The 19124-nt window shown below is 33.4% G+C and overlaps 1 protein-coding gene across 2 annotated transcripts in view; it reads right to left on the reverse strand.

The window, feature by feature from the left end:
- Positions 1–19124, reverse strand: part of LOC149420215 (protein kinase C, brain isozyme-like) — a 610992-nt gene that overhangs the window by 61238 nt on the left and 530630 nt on the right. The window contains exons 3-4 of one of the 2 annotated variants that reach the window (XM_089636532.1): positions 14234–14316; positions 2377–2488 (exon numbers count right to left, since the gene is read on the reverse strand). In XM_089636532.1, coding sequence (XP_089492658.1) covers positions 2377–2488; positions 14234–14316 — 195 coding nt within the window. The remainder of the gene's footprint in view (positions 1–2376; positions 2489–14233; positions 14317–19124) is intronic. The other variant, XM_089636531.1, reaches the window with a different exon arrangement.

Genomic DNA, 19124 nt, shown 5'->3' on the forward strand with positions numbered 1-19124 from the left:
GTAGAGATCATTCAGTAAGAAAGCTCGCGGGACATTGTAAAAAGCGCCTTTGGGAGGCTGGGAGGACCAAAAAACCAAGCTGATGATCCAGGTACAGCTGTAGCCTAGATCAGTATATTAGAGATGCGAGAGTTGAGAAAAAGCCCAAGATCAAACAAATATTAGACTAGCAGAGATGAATGCATTAGTTTTTGGTGCCACGCTGAAGCCAGTGTTTTTGATTTAGTTTCAATTGAGAATGAAAACAGTTTTCACGAATTTGGTCCAAACGTAGTTTTTTATAATATATACGAAGATTCTAGTTAACCTAACATGTAACAAACTTTTGTTTAACCGTTTTAACAGTTTACGGAATATATTAGTCCCTCTGTCCGTTTTCACGTCCAAACTCATTTCCTGTTTTTAGTAAATGAAGCTAGGTAGGTACTGATTCTATACCAAGAGTCTCCAATTGTTACTGAATGCTATTTGCACCCTGTTAAACCTAACCTAACCTTATCTTTAAAATTATGGTGATAAAATAACCAGTCCAGGGCAACCGCCAATTTTCGAACCGTTTTAGTAGGACTAGATATGTTCCTATATCACCTCTCACGTCTTCCATATACCAACTAGAACAACTCGATCCAAAATTCTTTTTAATTGTAACAATAATATCAGAAGTCATTAACTTAGTCAGTTATTAGTCAGTGTTGTGTAATATAATACTGGAACAAACCAACAAACTGTTTATCAGTTCTTCGTTTTCAAATACTTTCTGATTCCTGCAATCGCTTCGTCTCTTACTAATAAGGGCGAGGGATACTATTGGTTAATTTTTCACCCCGTCGCTCAATCTTACAGATGTGATCCCTGGGAGGGACGTCCGATGATGATGATGATGGCCGAATAAAGGACATGTTTTAGCTCCAGAGAGCAAGTAAGCTAACTCCAGCCACCTATGGTAGGTCTAACCAAAGAAATGCTTCGTAAACCGTCTGCTTAGGAGATCAACTAACTCTAAGGGAGAAACCTTTTTTTGTAAAATGAAGGGTTAAGGGAACATAATGCGTTTCCTTTGGGAGGACTGATACAGGTGTAACCTGTTTTTCAATGAACCCATAAACTGTTAATCATTCAAAGGTTGTTGAACACTGTTTTACTATTATTGAATTGCTATAAATACGTGCATACTTGCAACTTATTTGTACCCAAAATAAATCCTAATTGTGTTCACCGTTGAAATTGTGCATTTATTTAATAATCCTATACTCTATTCTAATTTTATAATGCGAAGCTATGTATTCAAGATACTAAGAGTGTGTCTGCATTGGCAGAACATATTCTCACTTTGCAGAAAGTTTCTACTCCATTCTGATTTGCTTGTACTTTACGACAAAATAACCGCCGTGAAGGTTGTAAAAGGCTTAAAAGAACTTACGTTTTATTTTGCTTGTAAAATCTACAAGAAAACCATTCACCTTTCAGGCTAAAATAGTATGCTTTCACTGACTATAAAAAGTTTTTATTTATAAACTTTTTAAGAACAGACAGCTATTCATTTAAACAGTTTTGCCAATTTTCATACTATAAACTGTAATATAACCGACAGGTAAACACCCCAAGGTATGCGATAGTATTACGCATACAAAATGAAAGAAAGTTTACTGCGAAAACAGCGAGAAAGGGATACAATTTATGTAATACGATACCGAACGTTTTTAATACTTTACTGGCGAAACGTGAGGGTATAAGGCAGTAAACGAGAGGTTTTGTCACCCACTACAAAATTATCGTGCCATCGATATTCTTGGTGGAAGAAAATAGAATATAAAACACATGAAAAAATACCGACAAAAATTCAGACATACTTGAATTTTTTTCCGGACTCTCACTCCACCCATCGTCTTGCACCGCAGTAGGTGGGATGGATTCATACGTCTGTCACTCCTGTACACATTGACCCCCAGACTCCTACCTACCCCTAATAGTCTTTTCTTTCCCAGAACTTTCTCTACTTCCTTTCCCAAAAAAGAACCTCCACACAGCATACCCAAAGATGAAATAGACCTTGAGGGAATTTCCTGAGTGTGGAGCTAATGTAAAAAAAAAATCGAAAATCGGGGAGTAAAAACATTAGGGTGGAACTGTGAAATTTGTTCTAGGAGCTCACCTCACCAAACCAACAGTTTCAACAGGAAAACTTATCCCCGCCCCATCTAAAATCTACACCTGTGACTTGGAACTTCATATTGGAACCTCGTGTGAACACAGTTTTCATCTCTCTTGAAACTGCATTAGGGCCGAATTCGATCTCTGAGGTCGCGCTACGGACGGATCGGGTCTCTGAGACCGCAAGTCTCAGGTCTCGAGTGACTGGCTCCCGTGGCCCGTTACCTGAGCACTTCAGCCCCTGGTGCAGGAGGCCGTACAGCAGCGAGCCGCAGTGGTCGCAGAACGCGGGAGACGAGTACGTGTGCGCCTTGAAGTCGTGCTTAGTTCTCGTATCCTACGCCACATATTACACATCACTGATCTTTGCTTGCTTCAGATCTGCAGACCATATTTTATCAGAATGCATTGGGTCCGTATAACCAGCGACCAGTCCACTGAGTTTTAAGTGTTCGTTTTATCAGAACGGTTTGAGGCCCTAGATACCATGATCCAACCTAATGAACCCATTTAAGATTATTTTTGTATCTCTTCATAATATTTATTCACAAAAGGGTTGTTGTCTTACAGACTAAGAATTCAATCTACTGATCCCGTTTATAGAACATTTTACAAACAATTAATTATATAATATATATTATATTATATATTTTTTACCAGATGCAGTTGAGGTCCTATGGATCAAAATGCGGTTCTGTTACTGAACCTGATTTGTATATATTTTTTTATTAAATAGTAACCTTTTTATTTACCATAAAATAAAACATTCGCTTCATTTCTCGTAAACACAAAAACGAAGAAACCCTCACGAAATTAAATTATAACAATTATAGAAATTAGAAATGATAGAAATTAGAAATTATAGAAATTAGAAATTATAGAAATTAGAAATTATAAAAATTAGAAATTATAGAAATTAGAAATTATAGAAATTAGAAAGTATAGAAATTACTATGTGGTTTTACATTATACGTAAACTAAAATAATACTTTTGTGCGAAACTTCTACTACAGTATAATAATTATCAAGCTTGTTACAGACGTAGCATTTAATATATATTTTTGTAGGTGTGGCCGTACAATCCCATACAATCGTCACATATATATTATTATATTACCCGTCTGTGACGCTTCCACGAGAGATTGTATGGCGAGCGATATTGTGTGATAGGCCACGCCCACATATTATATTCCTCGTCTGTAAAAGCATAATCAGCACATTATTATAGCTGTAGTTTCATCCAAAGCATTGTTTTAATTAAAGTAAAAGGTTTTACACAAAGTAATTAGTTAATACTATGTCGAAATCAAAATAAGTAAATGACTCTTATAAAACCCTTTTCAAAGCAAACCATAAAAATACTTAGCCTAAATGACAAAATAATGGATGTGTGAAAAAAAGTGGGATTACATATCAATATAATTAATAATTTTTGTTTAATATGATCGATAACAAACAAACAACAAGTACTGACATATACCCCAGTTGTTATCAAAGAATGGTATTATTTTATAGAAAAGGAGTTAATACAACAATCAATAATTGTAATATTGACTCCTAATAATTGTTGTCGTAACATCAATAAATAACTTGTCATGTAACTTTGGTTTTATTTTTTATTTAATCTAAATCAATACTTTCACAAGTGAAATTGAAAGCTGTAAATTGACTAATTTGTATCTATACTAGTGGACCCCATCTAGTGGTACGAGAATGTCTTTCTCGGACGTATCCGGCTTCATCCATCATTCACTACTATATACCACAATGTTGCTGTCAAAAAACTTCATTACATCGACTTTAATTCGATCATTCCGGTGCAGAGGATTTCCAAACCACTCTCTAAACACTACTGGCACTAATAAGAACAAATTTAAAAATTTTCAGCGAAATCGGTCGACTATTTTTCAAGTTTTGCAAGTACAAACAAAAGCAGGTTGAATTTTTATACATTACTAGCTGACGTATACCCGGTATTGCTCGACCTTTCTCTACTTCTTATAAATATAATATTCAATTCAATGTACCTGCACGTTCAACACGCTCTTCTGTCCTGTTCAGGGTGGATCAATGCAAAACGAACTCTAGGCAGAATTCTTGCTTGGACAGACTATGCAATAATTACAATAGCGTATTATCCAAGGTAGATATTTTCAATTGCGAACTTAGCAAATACAAGAAGTCCATAAAATAATATTTCTCTGATGGTTTGTGAATAATGTTATGTCTCTATTGTTTACATTTCTATTATGATTTGATTTACATCTACAACCTCTCTCCATGGCTAAAAATGTATTGATAAATGTTTTGTTTTGTAATTTTTCGTTTTATATAATCTTTTGTTTTGTATACATTTTTGAATTCATATTCCATTCTTACAAACTTATTCCTTATTATGCTGTCTCAGGAGAGGTAAAGTCACAAGAAGGAAATCCATATTTGGTTTTATTTTGGCCTTATAATACTTGTACAAACTTAAATAAATGTAAACTGTCGATTTCCCGATAATTAATCAAAAAAATAATAATATACATGCATTATATAAATATAAACCTTTGAGAAGAAATTCTTCAAATGATTAAAACCCTATCACAATCCATTGCGTAGTTTAGAAGAACTAAGTGCACAGATAGACAGACACGAACACCGACATTATGTTATTTAGAGAAGTCATGAAACGATATCTAGTTTGCATAATGTTATGACGATGCGCAGTTTCTATTTGAAATTGTAATGCTTTCAAGATATTTTCCTTCTCGGAAGGAATTTATTTCACTTCATTAGAGTTATGATGAATTGTTTCTGTAATAACGTAATAGGGAGTACTATGCAAATAGATATTAAAAAAACACTTCATTTGAACACGAAAAAATAATTTTAAGGGTTCCATAGAAAGGTTTATTTTTATTTCAAATGATGAATTGGTATTTCTATTAGTAAAAAAAATAGCGGTTAAAAAATCATAGCTAATTAACATGAAAGTATCATTTTACTGTGAGAATTCCCGGTTACTGTGATTTTTTTCTAGAATTTCTGAGAACGGAGTTCATTATAAATACGAAAATATGTATTCCGAATAATTTCGGGCTTACGAACAATATCAAAATTTAATAGCATTTGGAATGAAAGTGGTTCTTTTAAGAACATTTGTCATAAAATATATTTTTAAAGCCATTTTCAACAATGCTATTTTCGCAATCCTCTTATTGAATAACCACTGTGGGTTTTATTTTATTTTCTATCTTATAACAATTTACCTTCAAATAGGTTTGTAAATAATTCGATCGAATCCCAGAAGACGTATCATCAATTCTCATCAATGTAGCAACCTGACATGGGGATTGGGGGATGAAGAAATTAGATTAGAAAATAACTAATAGAACATAATACCTATTGGGGTTTGGAATACCGATACGGTAATATAATATGTACGTGGTCCATAAGCTATCATAATGGCTTTGTATTTCTATTTTGCTTGGAGTAAGTATGTGAGACCGGCTCAAGTATCGGGGCTTTGTAGAAGCCCGAGAAAATCTGACACAAAACCTGGGCGTCTTTTATAGGGCTAGTATATTCTTCAATAGTAACCAGTTGCTAACCCTATACAAATCTCAAGTACGCCCAACAATTGAATTTGGGAATCACCTCTGGGCTAGAGCCCCACAATACTTGATAAACCAACTTGATTCCGTGCAAAGGAGGGCGGTCCGTTTGATTAACAATCCATTGTTAACACAGCGATTCTCATCTCTAATGCACAGACGCAATGTGGGCATGCTGAGTCTGTTTTGCAGGTATTTTAATGGAGCCTGCTCTAAGGAGCTAGCAGTATTGATCCCCGATGCGCTTGTGCATGTGCGTGAAACTCTAAAAAACACAGGCGGAGCACTCGTTCACAGTTGACGTTGGATTCATGAGAACGGGCCGCTCTTCGACTCGTCTTTTTTGCGAATCACCGGAATCTGTTTTGCCTCCTACATGTAATCCGGATCTCTTCAAGACTCGCATTAATAAATAACTTCCTACAGCCTCTACTTTAATCCCCGCCTCACAACGCTGCCCAACCGGGTGGCAACATAGCTCCCCTACCTTAACTACACTATAAAGACCGGGGCGCCCTTGTGAGGTGTCACATAAAAAACAAAATAATCAAATTACTTGCCCATGCCGTGATTTGAACCCGAGACCTTCAGATTTCTAGTCGAGAGCCTTACCCGTCGACCACGGAAACATTAATGTAAAATTAATCATATTTCACTCTAACAAAAAATTTTCATTAAAATCTCGCAATACCGACGATTTTCAGGAATTGAATTAAAATAAAATAATTTCCTGCATAACAAAAATTTCCACATAAATTAAAATAATGAAATAAGACCACCAATTTTAATTAATCCAGCCATTGAAGTTGGTAAAAGCCAAAGCGTGTTGGGGTGTCGATTCAATCAACTCTTCAAAGCTGACCAACGTATAACGCGTCCTGTTTACGCTACACGTGAATTATTTACGTCGTATTATCCAATACTCTGCGGTGTCAGCAAACATCACTTGCTTTGATTGTATCATTGTACGCTTTAATACATGAAAAAGAATTTTATACATTTTCGTCAGCAGCGTATTAAAAGAGAATCGAAAAATACTTAATAAAAAGTATTTAGCTTATTTTACATTTTAAAAATATTTGTAAAATAGCGTAATAGAATCAAACATAATAATTTTGATTGTGGGTCTGTCTGTGGGTGATTTTAACTCTGGTTCAATTAACTCGGATTTGTTTTGAATTTAAGTGTCATTTTCAAAATTGGATACAATAAAGTAGGTACCTATCAATAATACAAGGTGTCCGGGGAAATGCATTAAGGTGGAGGTGATTCTACGTGACGGTAGAAGTAAAAAAGACAAATAACTTTTTTCGAAATTCCATTGTTTTTTCCAATACATTATATTTTTACATGGAAGAATATTTATTCTCCAAACAAACAATTATTTTTTTTTACATGAAAACTAAAGTTTGTGCACTTCACCCCGTGTAAAGAATATTATTTTAATTTTCATTTTCAAAATTGGAATTGAGGTGTCAAAAAAAAGAGAATAGTACCTACCTATAGAATAAAATTTTAACAAACAAAATATATTAATAATTCTTTATTTGCAAAGTCTATTTCTTTTCTTTAAATTTCTTAAGGTAATGTCTTGACAAGTAAAGTCAGATTTCGTGATTTTTCAATGGTCTGCGCATTTTCCGTTTTCATGCTAAAAATTCTGTTTGCTAGAAGTACGCAGCAATTCTTGTAATTTCAACAGATTTTTCGGTAATTATTCGGAATCGATGGACAAGGATTATATGAAATATTTTTAAATAAAACCTTCTGATTAACCTTAATTACTATAAAAGGAATCTGACTGCATTTGGGATATTTTTAATTTTAGCATTTTAATTTTTAATTAAGTAAATCGAAAATTCACTTTCGTTGTATGGGATGACAGCTGGAATGATTTCTGTTGATAAAATTATCTTTTGTTGATATTCCTGATACGAGTGGCTATATTTTTTACCATGTGCAAATACTAGGTAGGTACTATTTTAGCCAAACTCGAAAAATAAAATAAAGATATTTAGGTATGTTTTATAAAATAGAAAAATTAAAAAAGGTGAGGTTATTATAGGTTAGGTTGGATTATTATAGGTTAGGTTGGATTATTGTAGGTTAGGTTGGATTATTGTTGGTTAGGTTCGATTATTATAGGTTAGGTTGGATTATTATTAGGATATAGGTTAGGTTAGGTTAGGTTGGATTATTATTACGATATAGGTTAGGTTAGGTTAGGTTAGGTTAGGTTGGATTATTATAGGTTAGGTTAGGTTAGGTTGGATTATTGTAGGTTAGGTTCGATTATTATAGGTTAGGTTGGATTATTATTAGGATATAGGTTAGGTTAGTTTGGATTATTATAGGTTAGGTTGGATTATTATTAGGATATAGGTTAGGTTAGGTTAGGTTGGATTATTATTAGGATATAGGTTAGGTTAGGTTAGGTTGGATTATTATAGGTTAGGTTAGGTTGGATTATTATCGGTTAAGTTAGGTGTGTTGGGTAAGGTTAGGATATAGGTTAGGTTAGGATTTAGGTTAGGTTAATTTAGGTTTGATTATTATAGGTTAGGTTACTATAGTTTAGGTTAAATAAAACAATAATTATAATAATACCTAAATATAAATAATTTAAGTTTTTTAAGTAACATAAAAATATTTTATTTTTAGAGTTTGGCCAAAACAGTACCTAACTAGAATTTGCATTCTGAAATGATTCAAATTCTAGCTACTCGTATGTATTCTAGCTACTACTACCAGAGAAAATGTCATCAACAGAAATCATTCCAGCTGTCATCCCATACAACGAAAGTGAATTTTCGATTTACGTAATTAAAAATTAAAATGCTAAAATTAAAAATATCCCAAATGCAGTCAGATTCCTTTTATAGTAATTAAGGTAAATCAGAAGGTTTTATTTAAAAATATTTCATATAATCCTTGTCCAGCGATTCCGAATATTTACCGATTTTTCTTCTGTGTACTTCGAAGTCATAAATTTGCAGTATTTTTTACTCCTATCGGGCGTCATGAAATTTGAATCATGTTAATGCAACTATTTTTATGTGGATACCGCACAAGAGTTCCAACGGCTCCCAACTTTTCGAAGCCAGTGGGTCTATGACGTCCCCATTTAAGGTAGCGAGGCTGAAGGGAATGAAGAAGAGAAGGAAGTTGGGTAGAGGAAGGTGAGAAGTACCTGTCTGACTATTATACAATATACATAACTTTGCGTCACATTAAATGTTCTAGATAAAAAAAATGTAAAAATCGGGGAGAAAACGGGCGATAACAAGCACATAGAAGATTTATTAAGCAAACTATAGAAAGGCTACCATTCTCATATCGTATATTTAGCCAGTTATTCACGTTGCAGACACAGAATACAGCAAGTGTTAATTTTCAGTTGCGCCCTGCATTGGAGTGATCTGACCCAATTACAGTGTTGCCCGAATGCTATTTTTAAACACAGCTTGCACAAAACGAGCCATATTTGTAGCGAGAGGTGTATACGGTATAGGTATAGGTCAGGAGTACCCAACCCAAATCGTTTGGTGGGCCTAAAGAAAATTACTCACTGTAGGTGGGCCACACAGTTAATCAGGCCAAATTCACATCCTGGGGGGAGGGGTTGACTAGAGAATTTCCGAAGATACGATATCTCGGAATAATTGAAAATGGTAGGTTTTCAAATAATTTCGGTTGATTTTCACAAATTTACAAATTTCGGTACATTTTCTTTGAATATCCGTAGAATTTTGCCGAAATCGGTAGTTCTACCGTCAATGATTAAATTTTAGTCAATGATTATGACTATAGCCGTCTCATTCTCACTATTGTGTTGCCGGCTCCACACCCTCGCTGAGTTTAGGAGGTTTTTACAAACAGGGCTCGGACTCTCGATGAGGGTTTTGATTGACATCTAAAAGACACAAATTGGTGAAGCGATTTATATTTTTTATATTTTCACAGAATTATTATTCTCGTTTAAATACTGCATCTTCCACTTGTTTGCCATTGGCACGTTATAATTTTTAAAAAGGCAGGTGTTAGACCAACGTGACCAAACCACTATATAAGCGGTATAAAATATAAGGAATTGATTGCCAAAATAAACTCCTAGTGCGTCCATGTCCCTGACCCTTTCCAAGCTAAACATCAAATACAAAACATAGAAAGCTGAAAGCTTCATTTTCGACCGCAAAAAATCTTCAATCGGGCCGTAAGTTGGGCATTCCTGGTATAGACTGTAGGCAAATGCAGGAACGGGTAGCCAGTACCTAGGAGCTGATATTTCAATGGACCATGCAAACAAATCTCAAAAGGCGACTGCAAGCTATTATTTGTCGTTCACACTAAAGAATGTGTTAATTAGTTCGCAATTTATTAAATGAAATTTAAATCATTGGATTAATTCATTTCACTATGTGCCAAGCTACCATCAGGAATAAGAAACATTTGTAGAAATGGAACATGAAGTCTTTAACACGGTGGATATCGCCCAAGCAAAATATATATGAGGAAATATATATTTTTGAAATACCCGCGTGCGTAAGTAAATTATAATTCGTTATTTTTTTGTTACTTTAAAATTTAGTAGTAATATATTTGAGCTACGTTACAGATTGGTAGATACTTTCAGTATTGTGAAAGACCACCATTCCGAATCGGAACGTTGCTTGAAACGGCTTTAGCCGTGTCTAGTGATCAGATCTGAATAGCCAGGTCATTCTATATCTTCCTCTTCTCCATCTCCTTCCTCTCCCAACTAAATTAAAACAACATACCTTAAATGGAGATACCATACTCAGAATATTAAAAAAACACTTAAGTAACCTACTAATTAATATTCCCGTTTCATCCCGTTACCTTTAATTTAGGTTCTCCAACCTTCATTTACGCTCCCCTCTTTTTAAATCAAAATAGTCGTCTATATCAAATTTATTAAATTTGATAATTTTGTTTTTAGATTAATTTATTAGGTCAAATGTCTCTAAACGCAGCTTTTGCAAAATTGCAAACCTGCAAGTCTACAAATGATTCGGAACAACCTTTCTTTCCTCAAGGCAAAATATACTAACATGACATTGCAAAACAAGGGGTGAACATAATATATAAAAAAATTTTATCTTTCAGTCCCATCTTAAACATGTTCCATTTCACCGTTCGTTCTATCTCCTACACGCACTCTCAACTAATCCCTAGCCACCCTCCACCCCCACTTCAACACTTAGTAATATATTATGTTCACCCATTGTTTTGTTATGTTAAGTAAGTATATTTTGCCCAGAGGAAGGAACAGTTATCACGTAACCTGACGGCGTATTTATAAAGTATAGTGGTTTAAAGAAAGCAACATTGTTTGTTCAGAGTATTCTTTCTCCGTATTAATACAAAATATGCATGAAAGCATTAAAAGCCAGTACGCGCCCCTTCGCGCAATCCTACCACTAAATTAAGTGCAGAATGAGGTCGATTATTTCCAAAGGCATTCCTTTTTTAAACACTTCCGTATACGTTCGGATGTGATAGGCTGATTCAACGGATGCTTTCAACGCTAAAAGTAGATGTAATCCGGGAGTTGATTGACATGGTGAGAATTTTACGGCCGTTTTATTACAAAATAAACTGAACAATCAGAGAAAAAAATAATAACTGAAATGTACAATCGCTGTATCAAAAGCAATCTTAGCTCAGATGTGATTCGTAAAAGCAATCGCACATATTTAAATTTTGAGGAATATTATTAATCATTAGAAATGCTAATTTCCGTTGTGTGTGCGTCATTCGTAACTCTGTTTTATGAATTCAAATTTCCCTTGAGTAAAGTGTTATTTTAAAAATTAAAATTGATTGTATGCAGAATAAATTTTTTTTTTAAATCATTGAAGTGATAAAGTACCTATTTTTTCTCAATATATAAAAATTCAGCATGCGTATGTTTGCGCTCGCATAACTCAAAAAGTAGTCGACTGATATCGCTGAAAATTTCAAAGTTTGTTCTTATTAGTGCCAGAAGTGTTTAGAGAGTGGTTTGAATGGTATAAGTAGTCGGGGACGTCCGAGTGCGTTATATAACGCAATATCTCTGCACTGGAATGAGATACGGAGCCGAATTAAAGTCGATGTTCAGATTTGATATTTTTAACAGAAAAATATATTAATTGTCGTTTTTAAAATTGGAACTGATGATTGTTCACGGGTCTGCTCTAGTATAAACAATTCAATACTAAAAATCAAAAATACACAATTCTTACTACTTTCAGTATAGAATTTGTTCAACCGATCTTACAAATAGTTGGGATTCGGAGTTTTTTGTTTGTTTTAGTTACTAGTTTTATTTCTTCAAATACATTTTTTTTTAAATTTTATGTACCATGATTATTCACCGGTCTGCACTGGTGTAATAATAGTTTTGTTATTTATTATTTTATTATCGGAGTTTCATTTTGTGAATTTATTAATAAACCCAGCGAATTCAGATGAAAGTTAATTATAAAATGAAATTAAGAATTCAAAATTAAGCCCGTTAAATTTGGGAACGATTGGAACAAATGATAATTTTTTTCGGGCATGTCCATTAATTATTATTAATTAAAGATTAAACAAGATGAAACGTGAAAAAGAAAAAACAATATACCATAATAAACCCAAAACCATATGTACTATAAATAAGTGAATTAAAAATTATGACAACCAAGCCACTAGAAAAACAAGGTCCATTTGATACAATATTATAATGAGAGCTAACTTGTTATCACAGCTAGAGTTAGCTGATTGATTGCACATTATTTCAAAATTGTGAATAAAAATTTTGTAAGAGCTCGTAGCACAGGCAAAATGATATTTATAATTAGAGCTTAGATTGAATGGGTTGCCAGAATACTTAAAAAGAGTTTTTAGGGGGATAAATAGTAGACCACCTGCAGACAGTGGCGGCTCGTGAATTTTGGGTATACTAAAGGGCTAATATTAAAATGGTATTATTGTTGTCGTTGTAGCCGAAAATTCAGTTTTTTGGATAAAATTTTTCAGAAAATCGGCAAAAATGAAAGTTCCTTAAAATCTTCATAAATTTTCGAAAAATCGTTTTGGACTCACTCAACAACATCAATAATGTTGAATTTACTTAGCACTCTGTCACACTAAAAAGTCACGTGCTGCCACTGCTTGTAGATAAAATAATATTGACTTGCGTAAAAACATGTTTAAATAACTCTCAAGTTCGTCTTAAGTAACGTCTTAAGTCCGTATCTAAAAAACAATATATTTAACAACTATTAAAATTTATTAATATTATTAATTCATTTAATGAATAAAAATCAATTCTTGCATACAAAAGAAATAAGTTTTGTTTTGTCATGTTTTTATTCAAGGACCTGAATCCTGTCTCAGAGAGGACTTTGTTATTCCGTGGAACCTAATTGGATGTTATCGAGAACTACGTGAATTATAATGTTAATAATAATGATGACGATGATGATCGATTTTCACGTTGAAGGCTGTCATACAAAAACTGAAAGCTTTCAGAATTGTTGCTGAAACTTTTTCAGGCCATAGCAACTATAATATTTTAATGTTGTAAAATAATTAATTTGCTTCCAAATAACGGTTGACTACGATTACTTACACTAAATTACAATCCATCAAGGTAATTTAATCTGCCTAGGGCTTAAAAATAGTATTTATAATATATTATTACATTATAATAATGCTTATAAACTCTTCAGCTGTTTGTGATCATGACCCGAATAAACGTTATGTTCAGTAAATAAAATTTCATTAAATATAGTTTAAAATGTCCACTTGGCTACAATAGGAGAAATAAAATTTTATTGTAGTCTGTTTACAGCTTCTTAACATTTATAATTGAATTTATGTAACAGGCCGAATACCAAAACTCCAGCACACGGAGAACAAAGAATTGTAGATTTATTAAAAATCTCCTTGAAATATTGGTAATCCAGTTAAAAACGGGACTGTAGGCCGCTTCATGCACCTGCATTTGTCTTAATAATATATAATTGTGAAATAATAAGAAATGCGAAAGTGATTTTTATAAACACGTGTTCCTACATCGTGATATTTTACTCAAAGTTTATCAGGAAACCTATCATCTCATTCGTTATGGGCCTGCAATCCTACTTTTAACTGGATAACGAATAATTTCTCAATAAATTAGCAATATTTTTTTATCAGTAAGTTCTCTCCATACAGTGAAAATATTCAAACCCAAGAGAATTATAACTATTGATGATAACCATTAACCAGTTAATTGAGCAACTCAACGCACTTTCACAAAGATACAAGTAAAAATTTGAATATACCAGAAAACCAGAAAATTTTATTTTTGTATCGGTGAAAATTTGATACTCAATCACTGAGCAATGTACCGTTTTAGTATTCGACCGTTTACTATTCAAGAGCATGAGATTGAAACTAGTCATAGTGGGTAAGATCAAGAAAGGGAATATTGTCAGTCAACTTACATCCGAATCCGCGCCCTTGTCCGCGCCGGGACAGGTGAAGGTGACGTACTCGTGGCATCTCTTGTGGACCACGAAGCTGCATACTGAAAACACAATGAAATCATTAACGGGGGTTTTGTCAAAATATTAAACTATTTTAAATAAAAACAAATATTGAGGAAGAAGAAAAAATAAATAAATCTAAAAGACATGTAAAACAGAAATAATCAGGTCTCAGAAGCTCAGTGGTTATAGTGTGTCCCGGTAAGAAAGAGATCCTGGTTTCTGCCCACAGTTGTGACCGTTGCCTTTTTATTTTATTTCTTTCTGGTTTCATGCTTCGTTTAAATTTATCAATATTATCTTCTTCTTCGGTGATTTAATACATTCAAAAGTTATTGCAATAAATTGAAAAAATAAATCTTATATTTTAGGAATGAACAATTTATTATTAGAAAATTTTTACAAATCCTTTGAAAATGTAATATACGAAGGAACACTATTTATCGAAATTTAACCGATCCTACTGACTAAATTGTACTGCCCACAAGAAGCGTATAAAATTTCCAATAGGCGACACGTAAATTCACATACTATCAACAAATTGTACTGCCCACAAGAAGCGTATAACCTTGCCAATAGACGACACATAGAATTATATATCAATAAATTGTAATGCCAACAGAAAGCGTATAATCTCGCCAATAGTCGAAACATAAAGTCATATATCAACAAATTGTACCGCCCACAGGAAGCGTATAACCTTGCCAATAGACGACACAAAGAGTTATATATCAATAAATTGTAATGCCAACAGAAAGCGTATAATCTCGCCAATAGACGAAACATAAAGTCATATATCAACAAATTGTACCGTCCACAGGAAGCGTATAACCTTGCCAATAGATGACACATAGTCATATCAACAAATTGTACAGCCCTCAGGAAGCGTATAACCTTGCCTATAGACGACACATAGTCATATCAACAAATTGTACAGCCCTCAGGAAGCGTATAACCTTGCCTATAGACGACACATAGTCATATCAACAAATTGTACAGCCTTCAGGAAGCGTATAACCTTGCCAATAGACAACACATAAAGTCATATATTAACAAATTGGTGGTTAAATACTACTGATTATTATTCTACAATTGAAAAAAAAGAAAAACCCTACAAATTTTTTTCTCAGACCGTTTATAATAATTATTATACTCAAATAGAGCCATTGTTACGACTAACTGAAAACAGTTGTATCCATCCTTGATAACCCACAAAGAAGACATGCGGACAAATTGGAAAGCTAGACGCATAGGGAGGTTTATTATCAAAGTTATATAATATGTTTAATTAATCTGGAAAGTTCAGAGAGAAAATTTCGAGTTGTCCTTTTATTGCTTCAGAAAATAGATTTTCTGCTTTGCAGTTAAGAAGCGGCATATAGTTTGACATCAGCATACTTCTATATAAGTAACGATATTCCGTACCACCAGTGATGTCAAAGATTTCGCCTGAAAATGTATTAATCAAAGCGGGGAAAAGCGTCGTTTTATAATAAAAACCAAACTATTCCAAAAAGTTTTCTCTCGTTCGCATTTCTATCACTAGTACAACAAATAAAATGAATTCTCGTCAATTTGAGAGTCATTCCGTGCCGGAGCTAGTTTGATAAAGTTAAACAAAAGACCCAGAAAATACACTTTGAGAATTTGATTAAAAAAGGGGTCTGATTTGGGCTCATGATCTGAGTTACAGCCAACTCAAGTTCGTGCTCTAAACCATTGGTTCCCAATCATTTTCAAATGAATAATAAGTCAATAGTAGTGCATTATATTGCTAAACCCTGCACAAATCTTAAGTGAAACCCACTGTTACGTTTAGCAGCCTCTTCTGGTCTGGAACTAAAACCACATCTCGGGTTTTGTGCAGAAATGTACAGCCGGTTTGAAAGATTTACTATATGACTGAGCGGATTGCTGTCTTTAGAAAAAATCACGTATTTCAATAGATTTGTTTCAAGTCCCAGGTGTACTCTGTATATCTTAAAAATATCCTCCACAAAGCATCCCTAAATACGACACATGCCCTGAGGGAAATTACTTGAAAAAAGAAAAGAAGCCTTGAAATACCATTTCCGCAAGGATATATTTATGTAGAAGCAAATTTTGTATTCTCACGTAATACTCACATATACAATTGTAAAAGCACGCGTGGAGATACATAGAAAATAATAGTTCAGTCTGCAAATTTCATAAAACATAAAATATATGTTGTTAGGGGAATAATGTCGTTTTCCTCAGGACACTTTAAACATAAGTTTTTGATAAACGTAATATTATTCTTTAAATTTTTTTGACTATTTAGCAAATAAACTAAAGTTTTTGATGGTCTTTAGAACCATTTCAATAACACTTTACCATTCATTACATTTAATTACTTAACTCTTGACAGGCAAAGATGCCAAGCAAAACGTCTGTAACCAAGTGGGTCTTCCGACGACCCCATGCATTTTAAACTATATCCTATGGGCTTTTAAACTATAGAAACCCCAATTATTCAGTCAATTATTAATGGTAACTTATGTATTTGCGCAGGAATACGTAAAATACTAAAATTATATGTCAAGTTTTTAAGTTAATATAAGCAGGATAGTAATTTTTGGTACTTACTACCTTCTCCCCCACTTGGCTGCTGGATAGTTAAATAAAAATCCCTTTTTGTCCAGAAGAACAATACACGCATCCTCCTTTATATAAAGGTTAATATTAAATTTTTTAAATTTTTTTTTAAAAGAAAGACAAACATTCCCGGGTTACGAATAACCTGACAATATTTGAAAATCTCCTACTACCACCACAGTAAGCTGAAAATGTTGCTTGTGTTGTGATGGAGGACTTAGCCAGCCGAGGAATTGAACACACTACGCCCGAGTGGGACCCAAGCGCGATGTCAACTCGGCCACCGACCGGTCAAAATCTATATATATACTTCTACTATTAAATTATTGGTAATTATTAAGGTTAAATTGTCAATTAGACCTACAGCGTTCTGTAATAATAAGCATTTCAACGTGGAATTCAAAAAATTAATAAACATAAAGTGAAAATATTTATTGAAGAAACATCAATCCTCTCTTCAACTTTCACAGAAGAGATTGTGTGTCAAGTCAGAGTTTCCCGATTTTTAAATCTGTATTTGGAAGCTTCAAAAATAATATCAAAATTAACGGTTTAGGAGAAAACACCACTGTGCAGATCATTGGATGGAGAATAACAGGAAGCGCCCTAATAATACGGAGAGAGAAAACAAATAAATTAGTCACTAGTATCGCGTAGCTGCACTCTTCTCTTGCCATCGCGCATCCCTTGTTCGACAGTGACTCGAATAGTTTCATCGCCTACTTCTTTTTTTAAAACTTCATTTCCAAATTTCAATTGTTTGTCCATTTGTAATATGTCCATTTCAAAATATTAGCTTAAAACAATTTAAAGATTAATACATTAAAGTTAAACATTCAAGATGCCGCGAAGTATTCAACCAACGACTATAAAGTGTCCCTTTCAATAAAAAATAGTAGGATATCATTTCAAAGGTAAGTGGAAAGTTAGGAAAGCATTCCTGCCAAAGATTTTTTCAATTTATTTGATCGTTTAGACATATTTTGGCTTACGATATTTAAGTTTTGATATTATTAATTGGAGCTTATCCTTTGTGACAATAAAACTGGCCAAATTTCATATTTCACCAATTAAATGGGCAGCCGTCGTACAAAGGTTCATCGAAAATGCGGCGCGGATCGGGGCTAATATATTTTGGTTAAACAACTTATTTTGAATTATATCAATGATAATATTTATTATAACACCTTGATATTTACATTCATAGTAATATTAACAGCATTCAATGATTTATCATATACCGGCAATTGATATTTAAGACCTTATCTAAACAAGGGAAATTATTTTCTTTTCTTGGATAATGGACTATTAGGAAATCACTATTCCAAGTGTTGGTGAAAGTTTCTACCCCACTTGCGTTTCGATTTGTTTTGTTTAGTACCTTCTATTTTCATAGGTATATTCTATTGTAATAGGTTTATTTCATTTTCATAGGTATATGCATAACATATTTGTGATATAAGTGCAATTTTCAGGTTTCTAAGCGGTGCCCGTAGGAGCGCAAAAAATATGCTTCAAAGCTATGCGACCAGAGGAAGTCAACCAAGTTCTATGTAACTCGATGGACGAAGCAGTGCCCACAACATTATATGTCTGTATAATTGTTTATTAGGTTATGAAGTAAAAAAATAATAATACATAGTATGATAAATAATGTATCCACGTTTAGAAAATTAATAAGTACTAAGATTTCCTTGACAGAGTTCTAGGCTTACTAGGAAAAATATTATACTTAAATACAGTATTGTACAAACAAAAATGCGTTTTACTGAAAAGGAATTGGTGATGAGTAAGAATTAATTGTTGTTGTTGTCAAGCCACTGAATTTTAACCATGGAAACGGTCCGGGCAGCAGTTTTGTGCTACCGTTTGGACAGAATCTTTAATTGGTATGCCAAGTCCTCTCTTAGTGTATTTTCTTGATGAACAAGCGTACACAAGAACACGCATTGCCCCAATATTATTTAACATTTACAGCAAAAATAAACATCGCTGTGCCCATAAAAACTGATATAAATAGACATAAGAACACTATTTTGACAAATAAAACATTTAAGAGCTATATTTGACAGGCGAAAATTATGATTTTAAATATTAATCGAATAACATCGATTGTAAATGGAAAATGCTTTTTTTAATGTAAGAATAAATTAAGGACTCCTTAAAGAAAGACACTTAGGTTGAGGAGCCATGCTCTAAGCACTATAAGTGCGATGTTTAAAGTTGGGCAAAG

Source organism: Hesperophylax consimilis, chromosome 10 (assembly GCF_061612785.1).
Source record: "Hesperophylax consimilis isolate HC1 chromosome 10, BYU_Hcon_1.0, whole genome shotgun sequence".
In the NCBI taxonomy this organism is placed as follows: Eukaryota; Metazoa; Arthropoda; class Insecta; order Trichoptera; family Limnephilidae; genus Hesperophylax; species Hesperophylax consimilis.